The sequence below is a fragment of the Phyllostomus discolor genome, chromosome 4 (genome assembly GCF_004126475.2).
Source record: "Phyllostomus discolor isolate MPI-MPIP mPhyDis1 chromosome 4, mPhyDis1.pri.v3, whole genome shotgun sequence".
Lineage (NCBI taxonomy): Eukaryota > Metazoa > Chordata > Mammalia > Chiroptera > Phyllostomidae > Phyllostomus > Phyllostomus discolor.
In genome coordinates this window covers 164,622,593-164,650,540 of record NC_040906.2, presented here as the reverse complement: position 1 = coordinate 164,650,540, position 27,948 = coordinate 164,622,593, and the positions used below count along the sequence as shown (strand labels likewise).

Genomic DNA, 27,948 nt, shown 5'->3' with positions numbered 1-27,948 from the left:
TGCCAAAGATGATGAAACTACTGTGGTCACTAAAAAATTACTTTTGTTCTCACCTTCTAAGTTCTTCTAACAGGGCCAGTAATCAAATTAACAGAGACAGATTAACAGGAGAAAATGTACAAAGTTTACTATATGAATGCACAGTCAGGGTGCCATGTAAAATGAGAGCCCCAATTGCATGAGGCAGTGTGAAGTTTATATGCTGTTATGGACGAAGGAGGAAGGAGGGTAGGAGTCTGAGATTTCAAAGGAATAGACAATTTACAGGTAGCTGAGGAAGAGCAGGACAAAGGTGGCAGGCAAATTCTTGCTAGCCAACCCAGAAAACAGTGGGGCCTGGGGGCATCTAGCTGGTAGGCCAGTGCCTGGAGCTTGCCTCTCTAATGGTGTAAGGTGAATATGCTGTTTCTCTTCCTGGACCTGGCCTTTCCATTTGAATCTCTTGGGCAGGAAAGGGAAGGAGTCAAGACTCATTCTTTATGAGTCTTTTGTTTCTTAAAAATCAGTTTAAAATTAATATCCTAAAAGGCAAAGTTTTGAAGTATAAAACTTCAAAAGTTTTATGAACATGAGGTGGCAAAACTTTGGTTCCCTTCACAGTTATACCTGACACTACCATGAATTTTGAAGTATAAAACTCTAGAATATTTGATAATATGAACATTCCATTCATTAAAGGTTCCCCACATTCTTGTAATCATAAGTTATTGAACTGACTCAACTTGTAGTTTTACCAAGCAAGTAGTGTTTTCATTTATAGATTTATTACTGCAAATTTTCTGTGATATGGTAGTGTCCCTGAGAATCTACTGGTTCAGTGAGCTCAGGCAAATATGTACTGCATTTTGTCACATATAATTCGCACTTTTTGCCCAAATATTTGAGGAGAAAATAAGGATGTGCATTATACATGGGTAATACTAATTCCATTTCTATATAAATGTTTTTAATTCTTTTATTTATACTTAATGTGTTAAAAGTGTAACTCTAAAAAGCAGTAACGATACCTCTGTGCAAAATAATACTCTGGAATATGGTAATCGGTTTTGCTTCTAAATGTAAATAAATAAAAATTGAATTAAAAAATTAACACAAAAGATTTTTTTCCTGAAAGTTTGGCCAAAAACTTGGGTGTGCAGTATACACAGGAGTGTGTTACACACTGTGAACTCTGGGTGCCTGCTGTGAACTGCAGTTTTCTCCCATATAAAATGCTGTGAAAGTAACATAAAACCCACACTGGGTTTTAAAAATGCCTAAATTCTGTCCAGGTGTGTTGTTATTAATAAAAATGATCTCTGAGGTCCTCTTACCGTTAGAATCCACAACTTTTTACTCTAGCATGTTTTGTTTAGTACCACTTCTTCACCTGCTTAACCTTTAACATGCTTGTTAGCATCTGGCATTTAGTCACCTGCATTTGAGGAGATGGGGACAGGTTGGAGAGAACTTGAACCATCAAGCACTACTGATTTCAAGGTGAAGGACCAATTAGACCTGTTAAAACTTGTGATAATTTTATTTATGTCAATTTGGATTCCCCAACTACATATTAAGTGAAGGATAAAGCCTGCTGTGTAAGTGTTTTATTTTGTTTGTTTTGTATTTTAGTTCTTTAAACCTCTCAGTATCAGATAGGTACGTAATAGGAGCATATTGTTGGATAGATTTACCTCTGTGCAGATCCTACAAAGTAAAACCTTGTTTGAGCACACTTTTCCTTCTACTCTTTCTTTTTTCTTCTTGCCCAGAGTTAAACTGGATCTTTATAATATGAACTGTTTGCAAATTGGGAGCTTTTTAAAAAGATATATTTTTCCTGTATCCACCATAGGCAGGTTTGATGGAGTTGAAATAGAACAGAATTGACCTGGAATTATATTACCCTTACTAAATTACTGTGGTGTCTCAGGCCTCGATACTTTTGTATGCATTATCTCAGTGATTCCTCAGAATTAGATAAACATTATCAACTTTGAAAATGAGTAAATAGCTCACAGAGCTAAGCTAGTAAGAGGTGGGATCGGGATTTGAACCTAGATCTCTGATTCAAACATGAGAGTATTTTTTTATTACATCTGCAGGTTATTAACTCTGGCTACATATTAGAATCAGCTTGGAGCTTCCCAAAGTACAGTTGCCAGGGAGTCTGAAATAATTGGTCTAGAGTGGGAGCCTGACATTAGTATTTTTTTTTAAAGCTCCTCAAGGTGATCAAAGTGAGCACCTAATGCTGAGAAATGTTGCATTACTCCAGTGAGCACTGGTGCCCCCTGTCTTTTTAAAAGGATTTTGTTATTGTCAATGAGTAATTATTAATAGGATTTTCTCATTTACATTTTCTCACCAGAAACATGAGTGATTTGCATTGGAAAAGACAGTATCCTGCATAGTAAACCACAAAGAGACTGAATATAATGGAATATCTATTTCTTTGTCTTTTGGAAATTAAAACAGATTTTTGTTTTTGTCTTATGACTTTGGAATGCTCTCTCAGTGAGTGAAAATGAGCTTGATTATTCTTTAAATTTGTTTCTGGCTGACTGAATTAAGAAAGTGGTAAACTGTAATTTAGCCTAAGAGGAAAAACATTTTCTCAATTTACAGTCATAATAAATCAGATTATTGGTTATAAATCTACAGGTGATTTATACAGGAACACATTTAGTTAATCAGTCTTGGCCTGCCACTCGACTACAGCTCTGTAAATCTTTTTTTGGCAAACAAGATACTTTTTACAGATTGTCTTTCAGAGTGAGTGAAGACTGCAGTGTAATTTAAGATTATTTTTTTATTTTTAAGATGAGCACATAGACGGCTGGGGGTTTTGGGGTTTTTTTACATTGTGAAATTTTTGAATTCTGAATCTATGTTGTTACTGGCTCAATTTCAAAATAAATTTGAAATAAACTTTTCTTAATTGGTTGGAATACAGTAATTGAATTCTGTCTACTTAAAAATAAAATCAATTACTGGATTGACTTGGAATACATTAAAGATGTAACTTGCAGTAATGGTTTATTGGCTTGTGATGTTGAAATTAAAATTTACAGCCTGCTTTTTTCAGTCCTTATGACATTAGTTTTCTTTACGTTTCCAGCAGAATTTTTTTAACCATTTATAAAGTAACTAGTATTGACTGGCTCCATTTGTAGACTGATGCTATAAAGGTATAACAACTGTGAGCCTCTTCCTAGATTTATAAGAAAATCCTTTTTTGTTTTCACTCTGCTGTTCCCTAATATTTTAAGACCATGTTAGGAGAGCAAAGGGTTGAGAAGGAATGGTTGTTAGATCTTAAAGGTGGTAGAAGTGGAACTCGGGTCACCCTGCCAAGACTGGAGGACACCCCAGATGTTCACTTAGATGTTCTTAGAACACCATTCCTGCCCCCACCGCTATTTCAAGGTATAGCTGGAGGCTAGTGCCATTGAAATTGACGAAAGGTAAATGGCAACTAAATTGTTCCCACAGAATGATAAAGTAGGGCCTTATGTGGTAGTTGAAAGGATTGGAGGAAGCAAAACGGGACCTGAAGGGAATTTGGTGTTCTTTGTAGAGTTTTGCAACTGGATTGTTTTACGGCTCTTATTCTCCCCACCACGTCTGGCAAAGGTTATTCAACTGCATTACTCCAGGAGGTGGGATTCACATAGAATTTGATGTGAATGGTGCAGACTCTCTGGCCCTGAGCCAGACTTCAACACTCCAGCAATCCTGTGATGATGGGGTTCAGGCAGAAACACTTTCCCGTACTTGTTTTTACCCTTTGCTTACCTTGTTGCTGAATCTAGAAGCTTAGTACCCTCATCAGCCTGAGAGACAAGGCACTCATGTAGTGCCTGCTTTGTGCCAGATACTACTGTATAAGTATTTTATATATTTTTCCTCATTTATTCCTTCCATTGTACAGATGAGGAAATTGATACACAGAGTTTAAAACTATCCTGCTTAAACTTACCCAGACATTAAACCCCAAGGAAGTCACTGCTGATCTGAGAGATAGAAACAAACTCTTTTCTTAAATATTGTTATACATAATATGTGCGTAAGTTCAAAGTCATAACTATCTGTCTGTACTTATGTTAAGTCACAATGTTTAAGCTATCAGTTTGGTTATAACCTGTGTTATAACTAAAAGAAGTGTTAGTTGCTATGCATCCAAAACGGGTTGCTTATCAAATTAGTTTTGCAAGTGTTATGGAAAGTGTTTATGCCTTGAGCACAGCAACACTGTCTGTGATGTCCGTTACAAACGTTTTGCAAAGCCAGTTATTGAAGATGCTGATTAATGTTAAAGACATTTTTGGTTGTAACTTTTAACAATATCTGTGTTTCCATTACTTGAAAAGAAACATTTTTATTCTTTATATTTTCATATTTCTTTGTTTAATAATTTCTAGACTAACTGAAAATAAATTTTAAAACATGTATTTTATTATATAAATATGCAAATTTGCAGGGGGGTTTGTTTGTTTGTTGCGTTTTACCACATACTAGTGGTGACTGTATCTCTCAGACACACGTGACCTACACTCTTAATTTTTTTGACCCCAGCCTCTTCAAGGTTAAATGGCAAAGTTAGGCAACAAACTCAGACAGTGGGGCTCCAGGGTGTCTGCTTTTTCCACTGTGCTATGCTACATTTGGGGTTTCTACTTTTTGTTTTTTCCATTTGCCTAAGTCATTCGTTCATTTAGTTATCTAGTCATTTAACAAAAGTTCATTGAGCATGTACTTTGTGCCAGGAACTTTATAGGGCCAAAAACAAATACCTAACCCTTATGGAACTTATATTTTAGTTTGGGGAGAGAGATAGTTAATAATTAAACAATAGGGTAGTGTTTAGAAGAAAATAGAATAATGCTTTACCTGGAATTATGAGGTGTAAATCTCTGAGGAGGTGACACTTTTTTGAGACTTGAATGGTGAGAAGAAAGCTGCTATATGAAGATTAGAAAAGTAGGGGACTTCAAGCTACTAAACTTGTGATAGGGCCATGAGCTTGATGTTTTCTAGGGACAGAATAGAAAAACAGGGTAATGTGGACCTTAGTGAGCAAGCAGATTGGTAGGCAGACCTGAGATGAGTGTAGGAAACACTGCATTCCAGGAGGGTGAGAGGCAGCTAAAAAAACCCTGCTTCCTGGGATGGACATACGTTATTACTGACATCGTGGTTACTTGTGCACAGAGTTTGGGCAGGGAACAATTTGCCCTGTTTGCAGGCAATAAGGAGGTACAGTAGACTGTTTTTTAAAATAATGATTCTAGTACTAAACTTTACATAACCATGTTATTAAAGTACATCATAAAGCATTATTCCTTATGACCCATTAGAAAAGTGATTGGATGTATATTCATTAATGATACATTTCAGTTTGTGTTTAAAGGCACATTCTGGATGCCATGAGGCAGAGATACAAGTGGAAGGGCAGACATCAACTGGGAGGCTGTACAGTGGTTCGGTTGAGAGATGAAAGTTGTAGCAGTGCATACAGAGAGAATTAATTGCGCTCTAAATATATATGTTGTTGCCCTGGCTTGTGTGGCTCAGTGGATTGAGCACTGGCCTTGGAACCCATTGGTCGCCTGTTCTATTCCCCGTCAGGACACATGCCTGGGTCGTGGGCCCGGTCCCCAGTAGGGGGCACATGAGAGGCAACCACACATTGATGTTTCCCTCCCTTTCTTTCTCTCTTCCTTCCCTTCTCTCTAGAAATAAACAAACAAAATCTTTTTTAAAAGAATAAATATGTATGTTGATTACTCTCCATGACACCAATATTCCAGACTTGTAGCACTTCGGTAGGGCAAAGGAGTAAATAAATGTCTTTTTCTGAGACAGTGATAGTCCCGGTCAAAATTTTCCTGGGTTGCAGGTTTCATTACTCTTTTAATTATGTCAAACAGCCAGTTCCCCAGGTTGCAGTCCTTCTCCAAGATTAGTGTTTATGAACAGGATGTAAGGATTAGCCTTCTCCAGGATTGGCACTCTTGGCCTTAATGTAGAGGCCCTCATGCTGATCCTGCCTACTTCTGTCTTCGTGATGAATTTTCAGGGGCCCTTGAATCCTTTGAAGGCTTCTTTGCTTTGGTTAGGGTGTCCCTACAGATATATCTCTGTAGCCTTATACTTGAAACAGAAGGACTCAGAAATGTATGAGTGTAGTTCTGTTGTGCAGCATCTGAGCACCAGTGGATGTGCTGTCATAAGAGAATGCTTCTTGCCATGGTCAGCCTCACTGTCCTATTAACATAAGGTTCTCTGTATTTGATTTGACTCAGGAGACAAATGAATTTCAGAATACAGGTCACACCTGCATTAGGCACCCTGCCAGTAATTGCTATTTCTTTTTTCCCTTCCTGTTTTGTTTTTCAAATATATTTAGCATATTACATACGAAGAAACAAATTCAGATAGGTCTGTAGTTGGATGTGTTGTCTGTTACATATTTTGAAAGCTTCAGGTCAAAGTACTATGTATATTACCCTACTACTTGTGATTTGAATAATTTGATAAATGCAAATTTTGTGAAGAGTGGTTCCCTTCATTGTGATTTTCAACCATTTGCTTTTCTCTTCAAAGAAACATTTAAAGTCTGTTTTTTATATGCTGTCATGATCCGATACTTACGTGGGGTGTTGTAAATCTGTTCTTTCTGACATCACAGACATTAACGGCAGGAAGCAGATACTGTATGCACATGGAGGCCGTTTCACCCCTTTTCTGTAGTCGGAGGGTTTCAGCCAGTGGCAGTGTTGTGGCTGAGTAGCAGTCACATAGATGTCCTTCTTGTCACCTATACATTTATGGTGTGAGAATGTTAAAAATTCTTTTATCTTCAGGTCTTAACTCTCATAGAGCTCAAGTGAAAGAATAGATACATCCTTTAAAATTGTCACTGTTTTCCTTCAATTGTTTCCAGGTGAGGAACAAAGAATAACATGTAATTGACCTTATTTCCTATATGCTTCTTAGATCATTGATTACAAATTTTTTCTGGATTTTTTTTTAACTTCTAAGACCAGTATCAAAGCTTAATCAAGAGAGAGAAAAATTTGGTGTCCACCAGGGTTTTGAAGAATTCCCTTTTTAATATTTTTCCATTTTAAGTGATTGACTTTTATAGGACATTCCTTCAATTTTGTGATCCTTGATCTGGTAGCCTTCCTAAATGACTGTCAAGTTTAAAAAACAGAAACCAACTCATTGGTCATATTATTAATAGCTCTGGCAAGAAGTATGTAAGTTCTCTACTTCCATCCTTTGAATAAGATAGGTTACTGATAGGTTTAATTTTCTCTCCCTTCGTTGCTTTTTTATTGTTTTAGAATTAGATCTAAATTAGTTTGAAAGTTGTTGAAATTGATGTATATTTACCTACATTTATAGTTTAATGAACAGCTAAAACCATCATTCTTCTTTCACTTGTTAGTACTGCTTTATGGCTAGTAAAACAAATAACCAATTTTACTACTTAACTATAACTAACAGCATAGTTTTAATTTTTAAAATAAAAAATATTGCTTAGTAACACGTCACTGTGTTCTTCATCCACTAGTATGTAGGAAGGTAGGGATATCTAGTTTTAATTATTGACTAGGGGATAGAAGAGGTATAATATAAAATTCAGTGTGAAAACATTTGGTTATACACTCAGATTCAATACTGATTTTCTTTGAACTCCTTTTATTTTTGTCTTTCTTGTTAATAACTTTGCTTTTAACAAGGTTATTCATGGCTGGAGTATTTTTTTTGTACTGTTGAGAAAATGCCTAATTTTATATAAGAACATAACATTTTTATAAGAAGAGTAAAATCTGATATTAATTAATGCAGATCTTTCATTATGTCATTCCTTTTAAACTTAGTTGTATCAGACTGGGTTCGGTCTAGAGATAGAAACCACACAGAGGGTTAAACAGGGTAAGCTTTATGTACTGAATTATTAGACTCTGATAAAAGAGTGACAAAAATGTGACTGTATATGGTTCCCTACGGCCAAGAAACAAAGGTCACCCTTACAAGGAGCCCCTTTCCAAGGCTGGGTTTAGAACTTGTTGGAGGAGGTCAAGTTCACTTCATTGGATTAGTAGGAAAATTCACTATTTTACCCTGGTTAGAGCTGGTCTGTCATCACTGGGCAAGCAGGACAATGTGGAGTGCAGGCCACCAGGAACAGGTCATGGGTGTGCGGAGGGAGTGGTAGCTCTGTGGGGAACCATGGTCAGGCCACCCCTATGGGTCTCTAGGAAATCAGGTTGCTGACCGGGGCAGGGGGCCTTCAGTGTGCCTGCCTGTACAGTCAAGAGCCCCATTCTCCTGCAGTGTCCTTCCAGCACCTTACACTGAGAAAGCTTAGTGTGCTTGTCACAGCAGAGGTGCTTAAAGACTTTATAGCAGTGCATCTATTGAAGGGTGACTTTGGAATTGAGTCATTAAATTGATAATGGGCACAATAATGTTCCTTTTTCCAAGGTGGGTTTGTTTATTTGTTTGTTTGTTTGTTTTTGGCCAGATGGGTATATAAAAACTTTTGCTGATAACTTTCCTGTACTTTTTATGGTATGTTTGTATTTGCTTCCTTCCTTTAGGCCTGTTAACATTTTGAGTCAGATAATTCTCGGCTGTGTGGAGCTGTCCTGTGCATTGTGTGGTGTTTAGCAGATTCCCTGACCTGTACCCACTAAATGCTAGTAACATACACGTATGTAACTGTGACAGCCAAAAATGTCTCCAGACTTACTGGGGAACCAAATCTTACCTGCTGAAGAACCACTGCTTTAGCCCATGTTTTCTTCCTCTCCCCCCCCCCCCCCCCCCCCCCCCCGTTAAGAACAGTATAAGACTTTCATTTTATAAAGTTTTTCTTGTGGTTTTTAACAAGTTCTATTTTAAGAAAAGAGTGTGTCTTTAATAATTATAAACTTTTATTTTTAGAAGACACATTAGAAGCTGTTTAATTTAATGCCTTGGTTTCATCTATGAGTGAATTAGGATAGACTTTTCAATTGATTTGTTTCTGGACACCAGCTATGTAGTTGCAGGTCTAGGAATAGAATGCAGAACTTTTTAAAAAGAGATTTTATTTATTTATTTTTAGAGAGAAGGAAAGAGAAGGAGAAAGAGAAGGAGAGAAACATCAGTGTGTGGTTGCCTCTCACATGCCCCCCACACTGGGGACCTGGCCTACAACCCAGGCATGTGCTCTGACTGGGAACCAGCAACCTGTTTTGCAGGCCTGTGCTCAATCCACTGAGCTACACCAGCCAGGGCACATCCCAGAACTTCCAATGAAAAATTCAATACATAATATCCTATTATTCATTCTTTGACTCAAGAGCATATATTATACATGGATTGTAGGTAAGTGCTAGAGATCATTAATGATGAGGCAGTGAGTAAAAAAGCATTGAAAGAACAATTGATTCATATATGAAAGAACTGTGGTCAGAGGGGCTCCTCTTAACATTAAGATGCAGTTTTGTGGTTCCAACTGTTGAAACGGTTGTGGACTTTGAATCAGAAGACCAAGAGTCTGATCTTGGTTCTGTATTAAATTCATGACAACCTGGACCTTAGTTGTCATTTGTGAAATTTCAGTAAACTAACTGGATTCTAAATCCCCTGTCATACCAGTTTTAGTGCAGTATCAGCCTTTCCCCTGATTGGAGTTGAGGATGAGAGTACAGAAGCCTAGAGCCTGTCACAGTCTTCTAGGACAGGGGTGTAAGAAGAAACAAACTATTTTATATGATTTTGATGGCCTAAGGGGAATGGATAGATTGCCAGGCAATTGGATTGAGGCAAATCTGGTATTATAGTAGCGAATGTGCTTTACTTCCAGACTGATTTGAAATTCTGGAGCTGTTGTGTGCTGTACAGAGATTTGATTCTAAGAAAAAAATAATTTATTTTGATGTAGAATTCTGGGTGAGTTAAGGAGTTAAAAAACAGTGCATAGAATGAGAAACAATATTTGCTTATCCTTTATCAGATAAAGGATTTATATTCAGAATACATAAGGGACTCTAATAATATACAACAATTAAAAAAAGTTAAAAAGGAGACAAAAGATTTGATAGACACGGCTCCAAAGAAGATATATAAATGGCCAGTAATGGAGAGATGCTCCGTATAATTAATCCTTAGGGAAATTAAATCAAAACCATAAGGAGATACCACGTAGCACCCACTAGGGATGACTATAATAGAAAAGATGGACAATGACAAGTGTTGGCATGGATGTGGACAAATTGGAAGGTTTATACATTTCTGAATGGGAATGTAAATTGGTGCTGTCTCTTTGAAAAAACAATTTGGCAATTCCTCAAGTTGTAATTACTATATGGCAGTTAAACAGTTACCGTCTAACTCAGCAGTTCCACTCCTAGGTATATATACAAGAAAATTGAAAATGTGCATCCACACAAGAACTTGTACAGAATGTTCATAGTAACCAACAAGTGAAAACAACCCGAATGTTCCATGAACTGATGAACAGGTAAAAAAAAAAAAAAAAAGTAACATCTCCATACAATTAAATATCATTTGGCCATAAAAAAATTAATGAAGTTCTGATACATTGTACAGCATGAATGAACCTTGGAAATATAGTCTGAGAGAGAGCAGATACTGTATGATCCCGTTTATATGAAATTTCTGGAGTAGAGTTGAGATTAGTGATTTCCAGGGGATGGAGGAAGGGGAAAGGAAATAACTATTAATGGGTACAGATTTCTTTTGAGGATGATGAAAATTTTCTGAAATTAGGTGTTAGCGATGGTTGCTCAACTCTGAATGTACTAAAAGAACACCCAGTTGTACACTTTAAAGGGATGAATTTTATGGTATGTGAATTATATCTTAGTAAAGTGGGGTTTTTTCTGCTTCTAATATTTTTTTAAATTTTTTATTGTTCAATTATAGTTGTTCCCATTTCCCCCCTATTACTTTCCCCTGCTCCACCCACTCCCACCTTCCACTTTCAGTCCCCCCTCCACCCCCCATTTCTCCCATTCCCCACTCCACCCCTCTTGCCTTTGAGTGAGCAAAATAGAACCAGAGACATGGAAATAAAGAACAAACTGACAGTAACCAGAGGGGAGGGGAAAGAGGAATAACGGGAAAGAAGGGGAAGGGTCAAATCAAGGAACATGTATAAAGGACCCATGGACAAAGTGAAGTGGGCTTTTTTTAAAAAAAATTGAACCTGAAAATTTAAAAATGGTATTGTTTAAGCAGTCAGTTAACATTTGTTCACATTTCTTTCAAAGCGTTTTCTATAATTTATCAGGTTTTTTTTTTCTGTTTCATGTTTACTGTGTTTGGTGCTTTGACTTTGTTTCTTTAACCAAGTTCTGGTTAGAATTTAGGTCACTTGACACTGTTGCCTTTATAGTTTAGACAGTAGGAGTAGAACAAAGGCTATCAAGACGTCCACCATCTGAAGTTTTTGATGTCTTTTGCCTTGATAACACATGTAGTCATAATCCGTTAGGGTTCTCTTACGAGAAAAAATGTGTATGTGAATTATCTAGGAAGAAGAAACAGTAATGTAAAAATTATTTTTTCTATCTTTATATTTAGTTAAAGAAGCATAAGCTTAAGGGGAAAAATAGCATACAAGTGATGCCCTTTTAAAAACTTCTAAGGTAAATGTTTAACGATTTTCATCTCTTCATGTAAAGTATTAAATGGTAATATTATTCATGTTATAATTTATCATTACAGACAGATTTGACCAGTTTTGGGCCATCAATCGGAAACTCATGGAATATCCTGCAGAAGAAAATGGATTTCGTTACATCCCTTTTAGAATATATCAGGTAGGAAGTAACATTTTTGACGGTAACAATTTATGAAAGCCTCAGACATCTTACTTCTTAAAGCAGTCTAGTCCAAACCTCTTTTAAGTTTGCATAGCAACTGAATAGTATTTCTCAGGGTTTTCCAGATTTCTTTCCGTTGGTGACAGTCAAATGAGTGACTGCTCTGAAATATTTGTCTCATATTCAGTTGATCCTCATTATTCACAGAGTCTGTATTTGCAGATTTGCCTGCTTGCTAAAATTCATCTGTAACCCGCAGCCAGCACTCAGCAGTGCTGTCTATTGTGGACCTGTGCAGAGGGACGAGGAATTTGATTTGCCCAGTGCACACATTCTTGGCTTTGCTGTCGCCACCTTGCTTCTTCTCTCACACTGTGAACAAGTGACTCTACTTAGTGCTACATTTTTCACATTTTCTGCTTTTTGTTGGTGATGTTGGTATTAAAAATAGCTCCCAAGCACAGTGCTGAAGTGCTGTCTTTATACAAAAACACACGTAAAACAAAGTGATACATTGATCAGTTGAAGAACATGTGACCAGAGGTTTGCTGTAACCCAACCCTGTATCTCCCCTAGGAGCAGTGGTTCAGCATTGCTAATTCAGTGTTTGTGGTGGCTATAAGCAGAGACCACAGATAAGAAGAATCAAGAGTCTTCATTGTCGTGCAGTAAAATAGATGATAGGTACTCCTTACAACAGGCACCCTTTCATGGGGTAAAGAAACTCCACGTTTCTGTAGAGTATGTTAAAACTCCTACATGTTCCTCATATAGCAAACAGTATATATTTGTTGAATAAATGGTATTACAGAAAGCAAGTTACCTATTATGAAAAAAAGTTAAGAATAGGAATTGGAAATATAATACCAAAAACGTAAACTCTATTCTAGCAGAACTTCTATTCTACTCAAAGAGGTAGTGTCATAACTTGTCTTTGTAGCCATTGTCAGTGTCCCACAATCTTTATTCATAGTTACTTTGATAGTTATTTTCAAATCTTTTGTAGAACTATCATGTAGAGGAAACAAATTGTCTAATTGAAAACGAGGAAACAAAAATTCCAGTATACTCAAAGAATGAAAGGTGTTTCTGACTTAAGGTTACTTTTCATTGATTTCATTAACATGATGACAGGTAGACTATTTTAGTTCACAGATTCATAAAGTGAGAAAAATGCCCAATGGAATAAGACCACATTATCTAATTAGTCACACTCTACCTCTTCTTCCTTTTTTAATAGGAAAATAAAATTTTAATTCTACAAGTCACTTTGTTAAGCACAGTTATTACACAGTGGGTTTGGAAATACCATAGTTTGTTTATTTATACTTTATCTTGTATCTTGAAGAATCTGAGACATTTTACAAAAAACAAAATGGAAATTCAGCATGAAATTACATAAGCTATGAATAAGTGAAACCCTCAAATTTAGTAAAATTGACCTGCAAATTTGACCTCTAGCTTTTTGTAACCTACTAGGTTGTCAGGGAAAGCTAAACTTCTTGGGCATTATATAGGAAAGAAATTTCATTTAGAGGGGCCGGGGCAAAATCCTTTATACCTTACCTACAGTAAAAAAAATTGTAGTTTCCATAAAGCTGCTTCCTAAAGTGTCACTCAATGTATCATAAGCCATGTTTCATCCGCAGTATCATAAAACATTCAGTGAAGTATTGGGATGGTTAAGACAGAAAAGAATTTTAGGCTATTATATGGGAGGATGTGTCTATCAAATAAGAAGGAAAATAACCAGTGAAGCATGGCATTTGAGAATTGGAATTAACCAGTGAAGGTGAAGCCAGCAGAGGAGGGGTGTGCAGAGAACTGTTAAGAAAGGAGGGGAAGATTTGTTCTGCTCACACGGGAGAGCCTCAGTCTTCTCTGTATAGCAAGGAGTAAAGCTGGCTGCCGAGAAGAGGAATCTAACAGTTTTGGCAACTGTTCTGTTCCACAGTGGCCAAATAGAACAGTTCCTGTATTTTCATTTAAAAAAAAAAATCAAGAGAGACTGCAGGAAGCTTAGTTGTGTACTGAGAAAAGAATGATCTCACATTAGATGATTCTGTTCTCACCACCTAGGTATTCCTTAAAAGAACCTTTAGGATAGTTTTTCAGAACTGGGTTCAGTAGTGATATGCTTTGGTTATTTCACAGAACTGGGTTCAGTAGTGATATGCTTTGGTTAAAGCCAAAATAGAGTCAGGTTTTATGGACTAAGTATAATATTTATAGTGGGTAAGATTTTTTTTTGTAGTCTGTAAATCTTATAGGAATTTCTTCACCGTCGCTGACATAAATAATGGTGATTAATATATAGGCTAAAAACAACAGGTTATCATAGAATTTTAGAGTATTCCTTAAGTTTTCTGGGTGGAATTCAAAAAAAAATTTTTTAAGCCACAACCCCCATTGATTCTGAACTTAGAAGGGGTGGGTGGATGGGGACCAATGGGGTTGACTTGGGTAGCTTGACTCTCTCCTCTTGGGCCCAGTAGTTATAGCAGTGACTACCTTATTTATAGAAATTCTGAAACACAGTTTGAAAATTACTTCTTTTTTTAGGTCTGTACAGGTTCAGTGCTTTGCCCAAGTTAGATAGTTCCAGAACGAGTTAGCACCCCTGGCTGGATACACTATTAGCCTCAATATGCTAGTAACATATTTGAGGTAAGGTCAGATGTTTTCTAAAATATCTATGTAGTAGGACTTAGCACAGGGTTTTGTACACTGTAAGTGCTTCATAAGTACTTATTTAATTGAATCCTGGGGTATTAAAAGTATCAAGGATCACATAATTTTATAGCTGAAAAAAAGACTTTGTAGATCAAATAATTCAAAACTGGAAAAGCTAGCAGAGTTTCCTTGATTTTAGATGGATGCTGGTTTTAATAAGGGCAGTGCTGTTGTAGCAGTTAAAGAACAAAAAACACTTTTAACATTAACTAAAATGGTGGGAGAAGAGTAGGAACAGGTAGAAAAGAGCCATTGGAAGGGTTGCTTAAGAAAACAATGCATGATCAAGATCACATTTAATTTTGACCTCTTTTTGCTTCGGTGTCCTAGTTTGACAGTTGGTAACTACATGTAAACCTCACGGAGTTCAGAAAGTTGTAAAATATTGGGAGACAAAAAGGATGAAGCAGTTACCCTGGGAAAAAAGTTGTTTCCTAGAAGAGCACTGAACTAGAAGGAGGCCGCCAAGGCTCTGCGGGAGGCCTGACACTGACACCTGTGTTTTCACAGGAGGCAGTCTGGCCAGGCCTGTTTCCTCATCCATACAATGAAAGGGGCGTGACTGGGGGAGTTTATACATCTGGTTGCAGCTGTTTTTAAAGAAGCCCTGTGACCAATTTATGTCATTGTATCAGTGATGCTCTTATTTTTTAAAACATTTAAACTCCTGTTTTTAGAGCAGATTCCTCATTTGTACAAGAGCTCTTTTCTTTATGGCACTGTTTGGCTCAAGTCATTATGGTACCATATGACTTCTACTCATTACTAAAAATGAAATTTATACTTTTCGGCCAGTTCATCTTTTTATTAAGGCAGAGTAATTGTTTTGTTGGTGCTGTGTGTCCAGGGTCTAAAAAGTGCCTGGCATGTAGTAGGCATTTGTGAATATTTGTTAATTCAGTAAATTGTTCCTTAATAATTAATAGCTAATTTGGGGCTATTCTTTTGTACCATGAACTCCCTATGATTGTGCCATAATGAATTCTCAGAGTTTAGCAAAGTATCTTATTTGTGGAATAAATAAAATACATCGCAGACATCCCCAAGAGTTCCAGGACCGATTTGAGATATATGCCTCTCAGTACTTACATGGATGGTTGGGTTCTAGCATGTATATTTAACTACACGGTAGTTTCTGTATGGTAAATACTTTAAGCTCCTGTGGGAAAAGTGTGTTGTACTATTACTTAATATAGGAATTATTGTCAGAATAATAGTACAGGTGCACAGAAAGGAGATCTTCCTTTTCATTTACATTCTTTTCTGGGGAAAATAGTCAGCTATATCCATACCTCTTCCTGTGGTGTCATAACACAGGAGGATTTAGAGAGAGAGAATGTGAGAGAAACAGGGAGGGGGGATAGAAAGAGAGAATGTGTATGAGAGAGAGAATGGTTTTTATAAAGTTCTATAATTAGATAGAAAGTGGGAAGCTAGAGAATTCTCAAAATTTGCTTGATGAGATGTGGTTGCCAGGTGGGGCCCGTGTTCAGGCAGATTGCTGCCTAATCTTTCCTGTGTCAAGATGAATGTGCATTTTTTCCTCAAATAGGAGACAGCCTGAGGTTTTCTTTCTTATATAACTTTCCTGTTGGCTTTACCCATTTCCAGTTTGGTTCTTACTTGAATTTGTTAAAATTTTGGAAGTGAGATAGGTGAGTATAAAATTTAGGAGCCTTAGTTTTCCCCAGTTGTTCATTTCCTGGCTTTTTCTGACCCTGTTTTGTATTTTCAGTTTTTCATGCTTGCCTAACCAAAGGAAGGTAGGCTCTGCTTTCCGTTTTCCTAATTATGTGATCTAACAGTGAGTGACACAGCTTTCTACTGCCGACTGCTTCACAGCTGATTTGTTTGTGTGGTTAGCATACTCCATTGATTTACATAGCTTTTACTTGGGCTGCATTTTGATTAATCTGTACCTCTTTCTTTAACATGCTAGACATAAATCCCTGTACTATTTGAAACCTTAAGATAGTAAGTAAATTTACATAAAATCTGAAAATCCAGGTTTTAATAAGATAAACGAAGGTCATAATTTTGCTAAAGTAGTTACTTTTTTCTTTGCAGAATCCTAATAGAATTCCTCTGTAGCAAGGGGTAAAAAGGAAGGGGCACCGAGTATGCTTGCGTTAAGCCCATTTTATCTTTTGAAGCCTCAAAACAGTCTTATGATGATATAAGGATCAATATTTGATTTTATATAAAGGAAACTGAAGCTGAGAGACTTTCAAGTCAATTCCTCAGTAGCACACAAATGAAAAATGGAAGTGCTAGAATTGAGACCTAGGTGAGACTTAACAAATATTATTTTACTTATAAAAACTAAGACTATGTAATTTTTAGGACATAATTATCCCATAAAGTGAAGTCCACCTTGACCAAATAAAGTTGATAGAAACCTAGAAAACCTCTTAACTGGTGATACTGTTTAAAGGCTGACTTTTTTACAGACCGTTGGAAAACTTGAGTTCTTTTTCATGTGCCCATGATAATCAATTATCATGAGCTCAAAATGACTATAATCTAGTGACAGAGTTTTAGTGGTAAAAGTAAAATAAATCCAAAAGAAGTCTAGATACCCCTTACAGACCAAAATGTGTCATTTCTGTCATTTACATAACAGTTTAGTTTGGTGTGTGAGTTTCAAGTCTGTGTGCTTGAAATCCAGGTGCTTCATATTAGCCAGTATTCTAGAGATGAGGTTAATGGCAGGAAGTGTTTCAGAAATGTAACTAAAATGTTATTTAGAATAGCACGTGTAAACAGATGGTGATTAATGAAGATCTCTGTGAAAAAGATTGTACAATGACTGTGAGGTCCTCAGGCATTGGTATTTAGCTTGCAGGGCAAGTATTTGGCACATTATTTTTGTTTTCCAAAAAGCAATGGATTTATAAATGTTAATCTGCCAATGTACTTTGTGTAATAAAAGTTTGTCTTATACATTCAGTAATTCAGTAAGTTCATTTACTGAAAAATATTTGCATGCTGCCCTGTGCTGTGCACAGGGATCCAGGTAGTGATTAATACCACGTAACACCCATGTAAGTATATAAACAAATATAAAATCACAGCTGTGACTGGCACTGTGAAGGAGAGGTAGATAGTTCAGTAGAAGTCTAACTCCTCTGAGGAATTTGATCTAGTTTGAGAGGGCAGAGAGGGCTTCCTTGATGAAGTATTACATCTCTTGAGATGTGACAAGTGGGTGGAGTTCAGGTGGTCAGAGAGTGATGAGAAGACCTTTGTAGGCAGAGGGCACATTGTAAGGATAAGGGCAACCTGCTGGTCTAAGCCCAGAGTTGGGGGGTGGGAATAAGGCTGCGGAGGTAAACGTCAGACCATAGTTTGAATATCTGTTCATATTTATTCAATAAGGAGTATTTAATTACCTACTCTGTACTATAAGTTATTCTGGACGTTAAAATAAATCCAGAGGATGCTTTTAGTTTTAAACAGAAACATGAAGCTGATAAACAAGACTTGTTTTCTTTGTTTAAATCTATTTTTTTAATTTAAATTTATTTTTTTAAAGATTTTATTTATTTATTTTTAGAGAGAGAGGAAGGGAGGGAGAAAGAGGAGAGAAATATCAATGTGTGAGAGATATATCCATTGGTTGCCTCTTGCCTGCCCCCAAATGGGGACCTGGCCCAAAAGCCAGGCATGTGCCCTGACTGAGAATCAAATCAGTGATGTTTTAGTCCACAGACCAGCACTTAATCCACTGAACCACACCAGGATTTATTTTCTGATAAAGTTAAAGTGAGGACAGTAGAAATGTGTGGTGAATTACGGTGTTGTTAGGATTCCTCCTCCTCCTCCAGTAATGTGGGGGTTTTGGTAAGAAATTATAATTCTTTTTTTTTCATTGTTTTCTACTTTAGTTATGGTAACATCTAGAAGAAAGGCCAAAGGACAAGAGGAAAGACTTCAATTGGGCAATAAACTGAATATTATTGCTTTTAATTTCATTTTTTTGGTCATTTCAAAAAGAAACACTGAGTAATTTGTAATACATTTTGAACTGTGCAGAAATATTTAATATCTTTAGCAGGATAGAATGTAAATATTCTCTGTTAAACAGCTGATCACATGTTACTTAATTTTTTTAGAGTTATTTATAATACCTTTCTTTAAATTGTTTTAATTTTTTTAATTGTTGTGGATACATACAGCATAAAATTTACTATCTTTAGCCACTTATAAGTGTATACTTCAGTAATATTAAATACATTCACATTGTTGTGCAGTCTCTAGAACACTTCTCATCTTGAAAACTGAAACTCTACCCTATAAACAACCGCTATGAATTTGAGTCCTCTAGTTACTTCATATAAGTGGAATCATAAAGTTTTTGTGTGTGACTTGCTTATTTCATTTAACGTATTGTCAGAATTTATCCATGTTACAGCGTGTATGTATATATACTACATTTTACTTATCAGTAGACAGACACTAGGGTTGCTTCTGCCTTTTAGTTATTGTGACTACATATGAACTGAATATGTTCATACTGCTATGAACATGGGTATATTAGTCAGGGTTGTCCAGAGAAACAGAACCAATAGAATGTGGAGAGAGATTTATTTTAAGGCCTTCAACTGATTAGTTGAGACTTATCCCCATTATGGAGGGTAATTTGCTTTACTTCGAGTTAACCAACCTAAATATTAATTTCATACAGCCCTGGCTGGTGTGGCTCAGTGGATTGAGTGCTGGCCAGCGATCATAGAGAGTTGCAGGTTTGATTCCCAGTCAGTGCACATGCCTGGGTTGTGGACCAGGTCCCCAGTAGGGGATACACGAGAGGCAGCCACACATTGGTGTTTCTCTCCCTCTGTTTCTTCCTCCCTTCCCCTCTCTCTAAAAATAAATAAATAAAATCTTTAAAAAAATAAATAAATATTAATCTCATAAAAAACACCTTCACAAAAATATCCAGAATAATATTTCACCAAATATCTCTGGGTAGCTTGGCCCAACCATGTTGATATAAAATTATCTATTACAATGGGTGTATGAATATTTTTTTGAAAACCTGCTTTCATGTGGTAATTCTATTTTTAGATTTTTAAGGAACTGCGATATTATTCTACATAGCAGCTGCACCATTTTATATTTCTACTAACAGTGCACAAGGGTTCCATTTTCTCCACATCTTCATCAACACTTGTTTTTTACTGTTTTTTTGTTTTTTTTTAAGTAGACATCCTAATGGGTGAGAAGTAGTATCTCATTGTGGTTTTGATTTGTGTTTCCCTGCTTATTAGTGATGGTGAGTATTTTTTATGTGCTTTTTTTTTAAGATTTTATTTATTTATTTTTAGAGAGGGAAGAGAGGGAGAAAGAGAGAGAAACATCAATGTGCGATTGCTGGGGGCTGTGGCCTGCAACCTAGGCATGTGCCCTGACTTGGAATCGAACCTGCAATGCTTTGGTTCACAGCCCGTGCTCAATCCACTGAGCTACGCCAGCCAGGACACTTTATGTGCTTTTTGAATATGTGTATATCTTTGGACAAATATATACAAAGACTTTTATATGTAAGTCTGTGATTCATCTGCAATGCGATGTTTGGACCATTTTGAAAATCAGATGGGTTTTTTTTGTTGTTGTTGTTATAGATTGTAGTACTCAACTTCTTGTTTTTAATGTCTATGTTATGTTCAGTGTATATTCATACTAAAATATGTTTAGTATTCCTTATTGATAAATTAATTTCCAGTTTATTTGTTTCCAGTTTTTGTCACCACAAAAGTACTACAGTAACCAGTACCACATATGTATTCTTTTAGGTCTATGGTATATAGATACCCAAGAATGGATTTTTGAGTCAAACAGTAAAGAGTATGTAAATTTTTTTTAAATGTTGGCAGTTTACTTTCCAAAAATATATGAATTCAGATTTCTACCAACAAGGTACAAAAATATTTTTCTGTCCTATATCTCCATCAGCAATAGGCATAACAACTCTTGGACATGTAAAGAGACAATCCCACTTGTACTTTAGTTAGTGTTTCTCTCATACTTAGTAAGTCTGTGCATCCACTCACCTTTGTTGGCTGTGTGGATTCGTTTTCCTGTAAATTGCTTCATGTTTTGTATTTTTCTTCTAGGTTATTTATATTGTTTTATAGAGGTTATTTTTTATATATATTAACCATTTTTCTGTGAAACACTGTATAAAAATAATCACAACTATAATATTTGTCTTCATTTTGAAAGTATCTTTATATAAAAAGGTTTTTAACTCTTTTTTTAGTCAAGTATATCTTTTTCTTAGTTGTATATGGATTTCTTTCTTTGTTAAGAAAGCCTCTCCCCGTACATCTACAGATTATATATACTTTTCTTACCTATCTTTTCTTGTAAGATTGATTTTTTTTTAATATGTAAATCTTTTATTCATCTGGAACTTGTTTTTAAATATTGTGTGAAATATAAGGGTAGAGCTGTATTTTCTTCCAGGTGATAGCTTGCTGTAATAGGATCATTTATTATATAAACTAAAGGTTGGCAAACTTTTTCTTTAAAGAGCCAGATAGTAAATATTTTCAGCTTTGCAGACCAGATGGTCTCTGTCGCAACTGCATAACTTTGTAGCTTGAAAGCAGCATAGACAGTTTGCAGATGATGGGCATGGCTGTGTTCCAGTACAACTTGATTTACAAAAACAGGCAAAGGGCAGTTTGGCTTTTAGGCCATAGTGTATTAACTTCTTATATAAACTGTCGTTTTCTTATGGATAAAAATGCCACCTCTGTTTTACATTAAAATAGTTTGACTACTGGGATCTATTTCTGGACTCTGTGTGTGTTTATTCTCATGCCAGCATTATTTTTATATTATTTTAATATATAATGGGAAAATTCAGCCCATTTTTCATCCTTTTCATGATTATTCTTCATCATTAATTTTTCCATTTGACACTTTTTAAATCATTTAATTCCCCACAGCTTCCTATTCGATTATAAGGGGAACTGCATTAGATTTCTATTTTAATTTTGGTAGAATTCACCTTCTTAGGTTATTAAATCTTCCCACATAAGAACATGATACATCTTTCTTATTCAGATTTTGTTGTATGCTCTTTTTTAAGTATATTTTATTGGTTATTCTATTATAGTTGTCCCATTTTTCTCTCCTCTTTTTCCTCCTCCACCCTATAACTCCCCCCCCCTTCCCTCCAGCATTGCCCGCCATCCCTTAGTTCATGTCCATGGGTCGTACATAGAAGTTCTTTGGCTTCTCTATTTCCTGTACTGTTTTTAAGCTCTCCATCTGTTTTGTACTTACCAATTATGTTTCTTATTCCCTCTACCTTTTCCACCGTTCTTCCCCTCCCCATTGATATCCATCCACATGGTCTTTATTTCTGTGATTCTTTTCCTGTTCTAGTTGTTCGCTTAGTTTGTTTTCATTTTTGTTTTTGTTTTAGGTTCAGTTGTTGATAGTTGTGAGTTTGCTGTTATTTTACTGTACATGTTTTTTATCTTCTTTTTCTTAGATAAGTCCCTTTAACATTTCAATATAATAAGGGCTTGGTGATAATGAATTCCTTTAACTTGACCTTATCTGAGACACACTTTATCTGCACTTCCATTCTAAAGGATAGCTTTGCTGGATAGAGCAATCTTGGATGTTGATCCTTGCCTTTGATGACTTGGAATACTTCTTTCCAGCCCCTTCTTGCCTGTAAGGTTTCTTTTGAGAAATCAGCTGATAGTATTATGGGAACCCCTTTGTAGGTAACTGTCTCCTTTTCTCTCGCTGTTTTTAAGATCCTCTCCTTATCTTGCGTTAATTATGATGTGTTTTGGTGTGTTCCTTTTTGGGTCCAACTTACTTGAGAGTCTCTGAGCTTATATATCTTTTTCCTTTGCCAGATTGGGAAGTTCTCTTTCATTATTTTTTCAAATATGTTTTCAATTTCTTACTCTTGTTCTTCTTCTGGCATCTTTATGATTTGGATGTTGGAATGTTTAAAGTTGTCCCGTAGGTTCCTAAGCGTCTCTTCATTTTTTTGAATTCTTATTTCTTCATTCTGTTCCATTTGAATGTTTATTTCTTCCTTTTGTTCCAAATTGTTGATTTGAGGCTCAGTTTCCTTCCCTTAGCCCTTTGTTCCCTGTACATTTTTCTTTATTTCACTTTGCACAGCCTTCACTTCTTTTGTGGCCGTACTCAATCATTTCTGTGAGCATCCTTATTACCAGTGTTTTGAACTCTGCAACTGGTAGATTGGCTATCTCCTCGTCACTGTGTTCTTTTTCTAGAGTTTTGCTCTGTTCTTTCATTTGGGCCATGTTTCTTTGTCTCAGCATACCTGTTATGTTTTAAGGGGCAGAGCCTTAGGTATTCACCAGGCTGCATTGTGGTACTGTATGTGGGGGAGGGGTCTAAGAGGGAATAATGCTGCTTGCTGGGTTCTTGTCCGGCTTTCAGTTACTTCCCCCACTACCCACAAGCAAATTGCACTCTTCTGATGCTGATTCCTGGGTGGGTGAGTTTTTGTACATTATAGGGCCCGTTGGGGCCCTCCAGCGGACTCCCCTGTGAAACTGGCAATTTATCACACTACCACAACCCGCACAGATTTTTACAGCCAGAGGTTTTGAAGCTTTATTTTCCCACAGTGGAACCCTGGGTTGCACAGTCTGTCTCACTCCCCAGTTGTTCCTTCCAGTTCATCCCCACTCAAGTGTGGAACCACCTGGTCCTGCAGCTGCTACCTTGCTTCGAAGCCTCTTCACCCTGGCTGCCCATCTCCGCCCCTCCTACCAGTCTGGATGAATGTTTTTGTTGTTTTTTTTTTAACAACTCATTGGTTATCAGATTTCTATACAGTTTGGTTTTCTGGCAGTTCTGGTTTTTTGTTTTTAAGTTGGTGGTTATTCTTCTTTTGGTTGTGTGAGGAAGTAAAGCGTTATCTACTTATGCCCCCCATCTGGCCTTTTGTTGTGTTTTCTTATAGATTCTAAGGTTTTCTCAAATCAACTGCAGAGGTTTGTAGCTCCCTCCATGTAGGCCCCACCTGCCTGCTGACCCCAGCAGCTGCCTTAGCTCAGGAGACCTGCTATGTTGGGTAGGACAGCTATTTCCAACATTTTTCATCTCATGGCACACATAAACAAATTATATACTAAAACTTTTGCAGCACACCAAAAAATATAGTTTTTGCTGATCTGACCAAAAAATAAGTAAAATAATTTTGATTCCTTCATAGAGAAAGGCTATTGCTGTGTTAGCTGTTGTCATTTTTTAATTTGACAATCTAGGGGAAAAGAGGTCAGTGCACTTGACTAAATCGTCAGGTATTGCCTAATTTAAAAATTCATGCAGCACACCAGTTGAAAATCATTGGGGTAGGAAATAGAATTGGGAGTAGAGGGGAGAGGGAGAAGCAATAAGCTCCCAGAACCTCCTCCATGTACAGTTGTCTTTTTATATATAAAATACTGTATAACAGTAATCCTTGAGGAAAGATGTCTAATTCTTAACTTACATGTTGAGACATCTGTGCTTAAAAATAGGATTTGTATCTCATGTTTAAAGGCAAAGTATGGATAACATGGATAGTCAGTTCTTAAAATCACTTCTGATCCAAGTGAAGATAACAATTATAAATTGATAAATAATTTGCAAGTTGAAGACATAGCATTCATTTTTGTCTTTTTGTATAGATATTAATCTGAGGTCAGTTTATGAAGTTAATTTAAGTTCTTCCTAGAGTATCTTAAACATTTATTCAGCAGCTGTGGGGAAATCTGTAGTAAACACAGAGAAGCCGAGCCTCTGCATCCTTGCAGTTCTCCCAGTGCTGTCCACGTAATAGGTGCTCGATAAACACACAGACTAGATGAACAAACTAGGACGTCCTAATCACCTATGAAAGCAGTGATGTTTCGGGGTTTATAATAAGTTATACATAATGGTCATGATCATACACTTTTACTACAGAATTCTGGTCTGGATTTTCTGTTAGGCAGTAACTACCATTCTCTACTATTGCTGTAAAGCTGTAGAACAAAATGATATGAGATGTATAAAAATAAGAAGTCATCTTATATTTGTATAGCACTTTATATTTTATAAAATACTTTTCATGCTACCTCATTTGATTTTCACAGCATTCTTGTATAGATAGGACAAATAATCTTTTCTAAAAGATGGAAGTTTATGGTAAGATAAAGGACACACAGATAGCAGTGGAACTGTGACTACAGTACAAATCTATTTCAAAATAGTATATACACATGTGTGTAGTATAAAATATTATCTTTTTGCAAGATGGTAAATGTTTATTGACGCTTCAGCAGTTGCGTATGAGATTAATTATCTGTAGGCATAGATTGGTTCAATTAATGGAGACTTCTTTTGGAGCATTATGATTTGAATTTTAAAGAAATAAAGAAGTAGAGTTCAACATTCCATTTATTTGGTTTCATTTTGCTTTAATTTAAAATTTCCTTTTTCTGCATTGTATTTCTTTTTTTTAATATTTTATTTATTTATTTTTTAAAGAGGGAAGGGAGGGAGAGGGAGAGAGAGAGAGAGAGAGAAACATCAGTGTGCGGTTGCTGGGGGTTATGGCCTGCAACCCAGGAATGTACCCTGGCTGGGAATCGAACCTGGGACACTTTGGTTCCCAGCCCGCGCTCAATCCACTGAGCTAAGCCAGCCAGGGCTCTGCATTGTATTTCAATGCTAACTTTCAAAATTATTTTCTGAAATTAGTTGGAATCTTCATTACTTAAAAAGCTAAATTATTGAAGTTAGAGTAGACAATTAATCTGTAGAGACAGAAAGTAGGACCAAGCGAAAGGGCAGGGTGCAGGTGGACTAATGAGGGACAGGAGGGAGCTATGGGGGGTGATGGAAATGTCCTGTAACTTGTTGGGGCAGTGGTCTTAAAGCTGCAACAGTTTGTTACAGTTTGAACTGTACACTTAAAATGTGTTCATACGTTTAAAAATTGGGTAATCAATCAGATTGTGGACTGGGGAGAGTCCTGGGAACTTCTTACATGATTATTGCATCCGAACTACATTAATCAGCTTAAGCCCCTCCGTGTTAGGTTAGGTTCTCATGATATGCTTAGGTTCTGGGTGGTTTTGTTTTGCTTTTTATTGTTTTTGTTGTTTGATTTTGCCTTAACATTAGCATTTACCTTAAAAAAAAATTCTTTGCTGCTTGGTTTGAGTTGATTTCTTATCCTTTTCCCTAGTGTAAATTGCCACTAATCTCTTTTCTAATTTTACTTCATGGACTTTTTTTATTTTTAACTTTTTTTAATTGTTGCTAAAATACAATTGTCTCCATTTCCCCCCTTATTTGATAGGATTTTATATCCTGTTTTGTACTTCAGTCATCAATCTCTGGTCATATCTTGACAATAATTAGAACAGTACAAGAATAGCTACAGTGTTATGTATAGTTATCAGACAAACCTGTCTTAATTGTACTGTATGAATAACTATTGTATTATGTTCCATAGTATAGAGCTGGAATCTTAAGCACCTTCTGCACCACAAGATACTGATCAGGAATTGAAATTATTATAGATAGCAGTAAACAACTAGAATGGCATAGTATAAGGTATGAGCTTAGAAATTTCTGAAGAAAAATTTTAAAAGAACTGTCATATAACAAATGTAAACACATGAAATTTACTCATTCTAATTCCTTAAGGTGTAATTCACATACCATGCAATTCACCCCTTTAAAATGTACAATTTTGATGTATTCACAGAGGTATGTAAACATTACCACCAATTTCAGAATGTTCTCATCACCTCAAAAAGAATCACATCCCCATTATTAGTCACCCCTATTCCCTCTTTCCCTGGCCCCTGGTAACTACTGATCTACTTTCTGTCATTGTGTAAGTGGAATCATATCATATGTCTCTCTGCATCTGCCTTCTTTCACATGGCATAAAATTTTTAAGGTTCATGCATCTTGTAGCATGTACCTTATTCCTTTTTATGACTGAAAAACATTCCCTTGTATGGATACACCACATTTTGTTCATTTATTCATCAGTGGGTGAACGTTTGGGTGGTTTTCACTTTGGAACTATTATTAATAACACTACTATGAACATTTGTGTATAAGTTTTGGGGTATACATGTGTTTTTAGTTTTCTTGAGTATATACTTAGGAGTGTAACGAGTGGGTCATATGGTAACTACATTTAACCATTTGCAAAACTGCTGAACTGTTCCAAATTGGCTACACCATTTCACATTCCCCCTGATAATATATGGGAGTTCGAATTTCTCTATATCCCTGCCAACACTTGTTATTGTACATCTTTTTTATTATAGTCATCCTAAGTGAATATGAAGGGGTATCTCGTCATCATTTTTATTTTGATTTCCCTAATGACTAATGATTTGAGCTTCTTCTTATGAGCTTACTGGTCACTTGTATATTTTAGGAGAAATATCTCTTTAAAAACCTTTGCTCATTGTTAAATTGGGTTGTTTCATTGCTGAGTTGTAAGAGTTTTTTTAAAAAATATATTCTGATACTAAACCTTTATTTCATATATGCTTTGCAAATATTTTCTTCAATTTTGTGAGCTGTCTTTACTCTCTTGGTGATGTCCTTTGAAGCACAAAAGTTTTCAATTCTGATGAAGTCCAGGTCATTTTTTCTTTGGGTACTTATGCTTTTATACTGTAGCTAAGAAACCATTGCCTAATACAAGGTGATGAAGAATTTCTCCTGTGTTTTCTTCAAAAATTTTAGTTGTAGTTCTTTCATTTAGGTCTTTGATTCATTTTTGTTAACTTTTGTATATGATGCAAAGCAGGGTGTCCAGCTTCATTCTTTTGTGTGTGGATATGTGTTCTAGTTCCCCCAGAGTGATTTGTTGGAAAGACTTCTTTTCCTAATTAAGTTGTGTTGACACTCCTGTTGAAAATGAATTGTCCACAAACGTATGGGTTTATATCTAGACTCTCAATATTACTCCATTGATTATATATCTGTCCTATACTACATACTCTTGAATTCCATAGCTATGTTATAAGTTTTGAAATCAAGAAGTATGTTTTCTTTTTCAAGATTATTTTAGTTATTCTGGATTTATTTCATTTTTATACAAGTTCTAGGATCAGCTTGTCAGTTTATGCAAAAGAGGCAAGTGGGATTTTGATAGAAATTGTATTGAATGTGTAGATTAATTTATGTAGTACTGCTATCTTTCTTTTTTTTTTTCAGTATTGCTATCTTAACAAACAATATTAAGCCTTTCAATCCATGAACACACACAGAGTTTCTTTCTTTAAAAAAAAAGATTTTATTTATCTAGTTTTAGAGAGAGAGGAAAGGAAGAAGGAAAGGAGAGAAACATCAGTCAGTTGCCTCC

At 36.1% G+C, this 27,948-nt stretch overlaps 1 protein-coding gene across 4 annotated transcripts in view; it reads left to right on the top strand.

The window, feature by feature from the left end:
• The window catches only part of ATG5 (autophagy related 5), a 120,694-nt gene that overhangs the window by 49,799 nt on the left and 42,947 nt on the right, over positions 1-27,948 (top strand). For all 4 annotated transcript variants that reach the window (XM_036024534.1, XM_028509566.2, XM_036024532.1 and 1 more), the window contains one exon: positions 11,737-11,831. In XM_036024534.1, the coding sequence (XP_035880427.1) occupies positions 11,737-11,831 (95 nt within the window). The remainder of the gene's footprint in view (positions 1-11,736; positions 11,832-27,948) is intronic.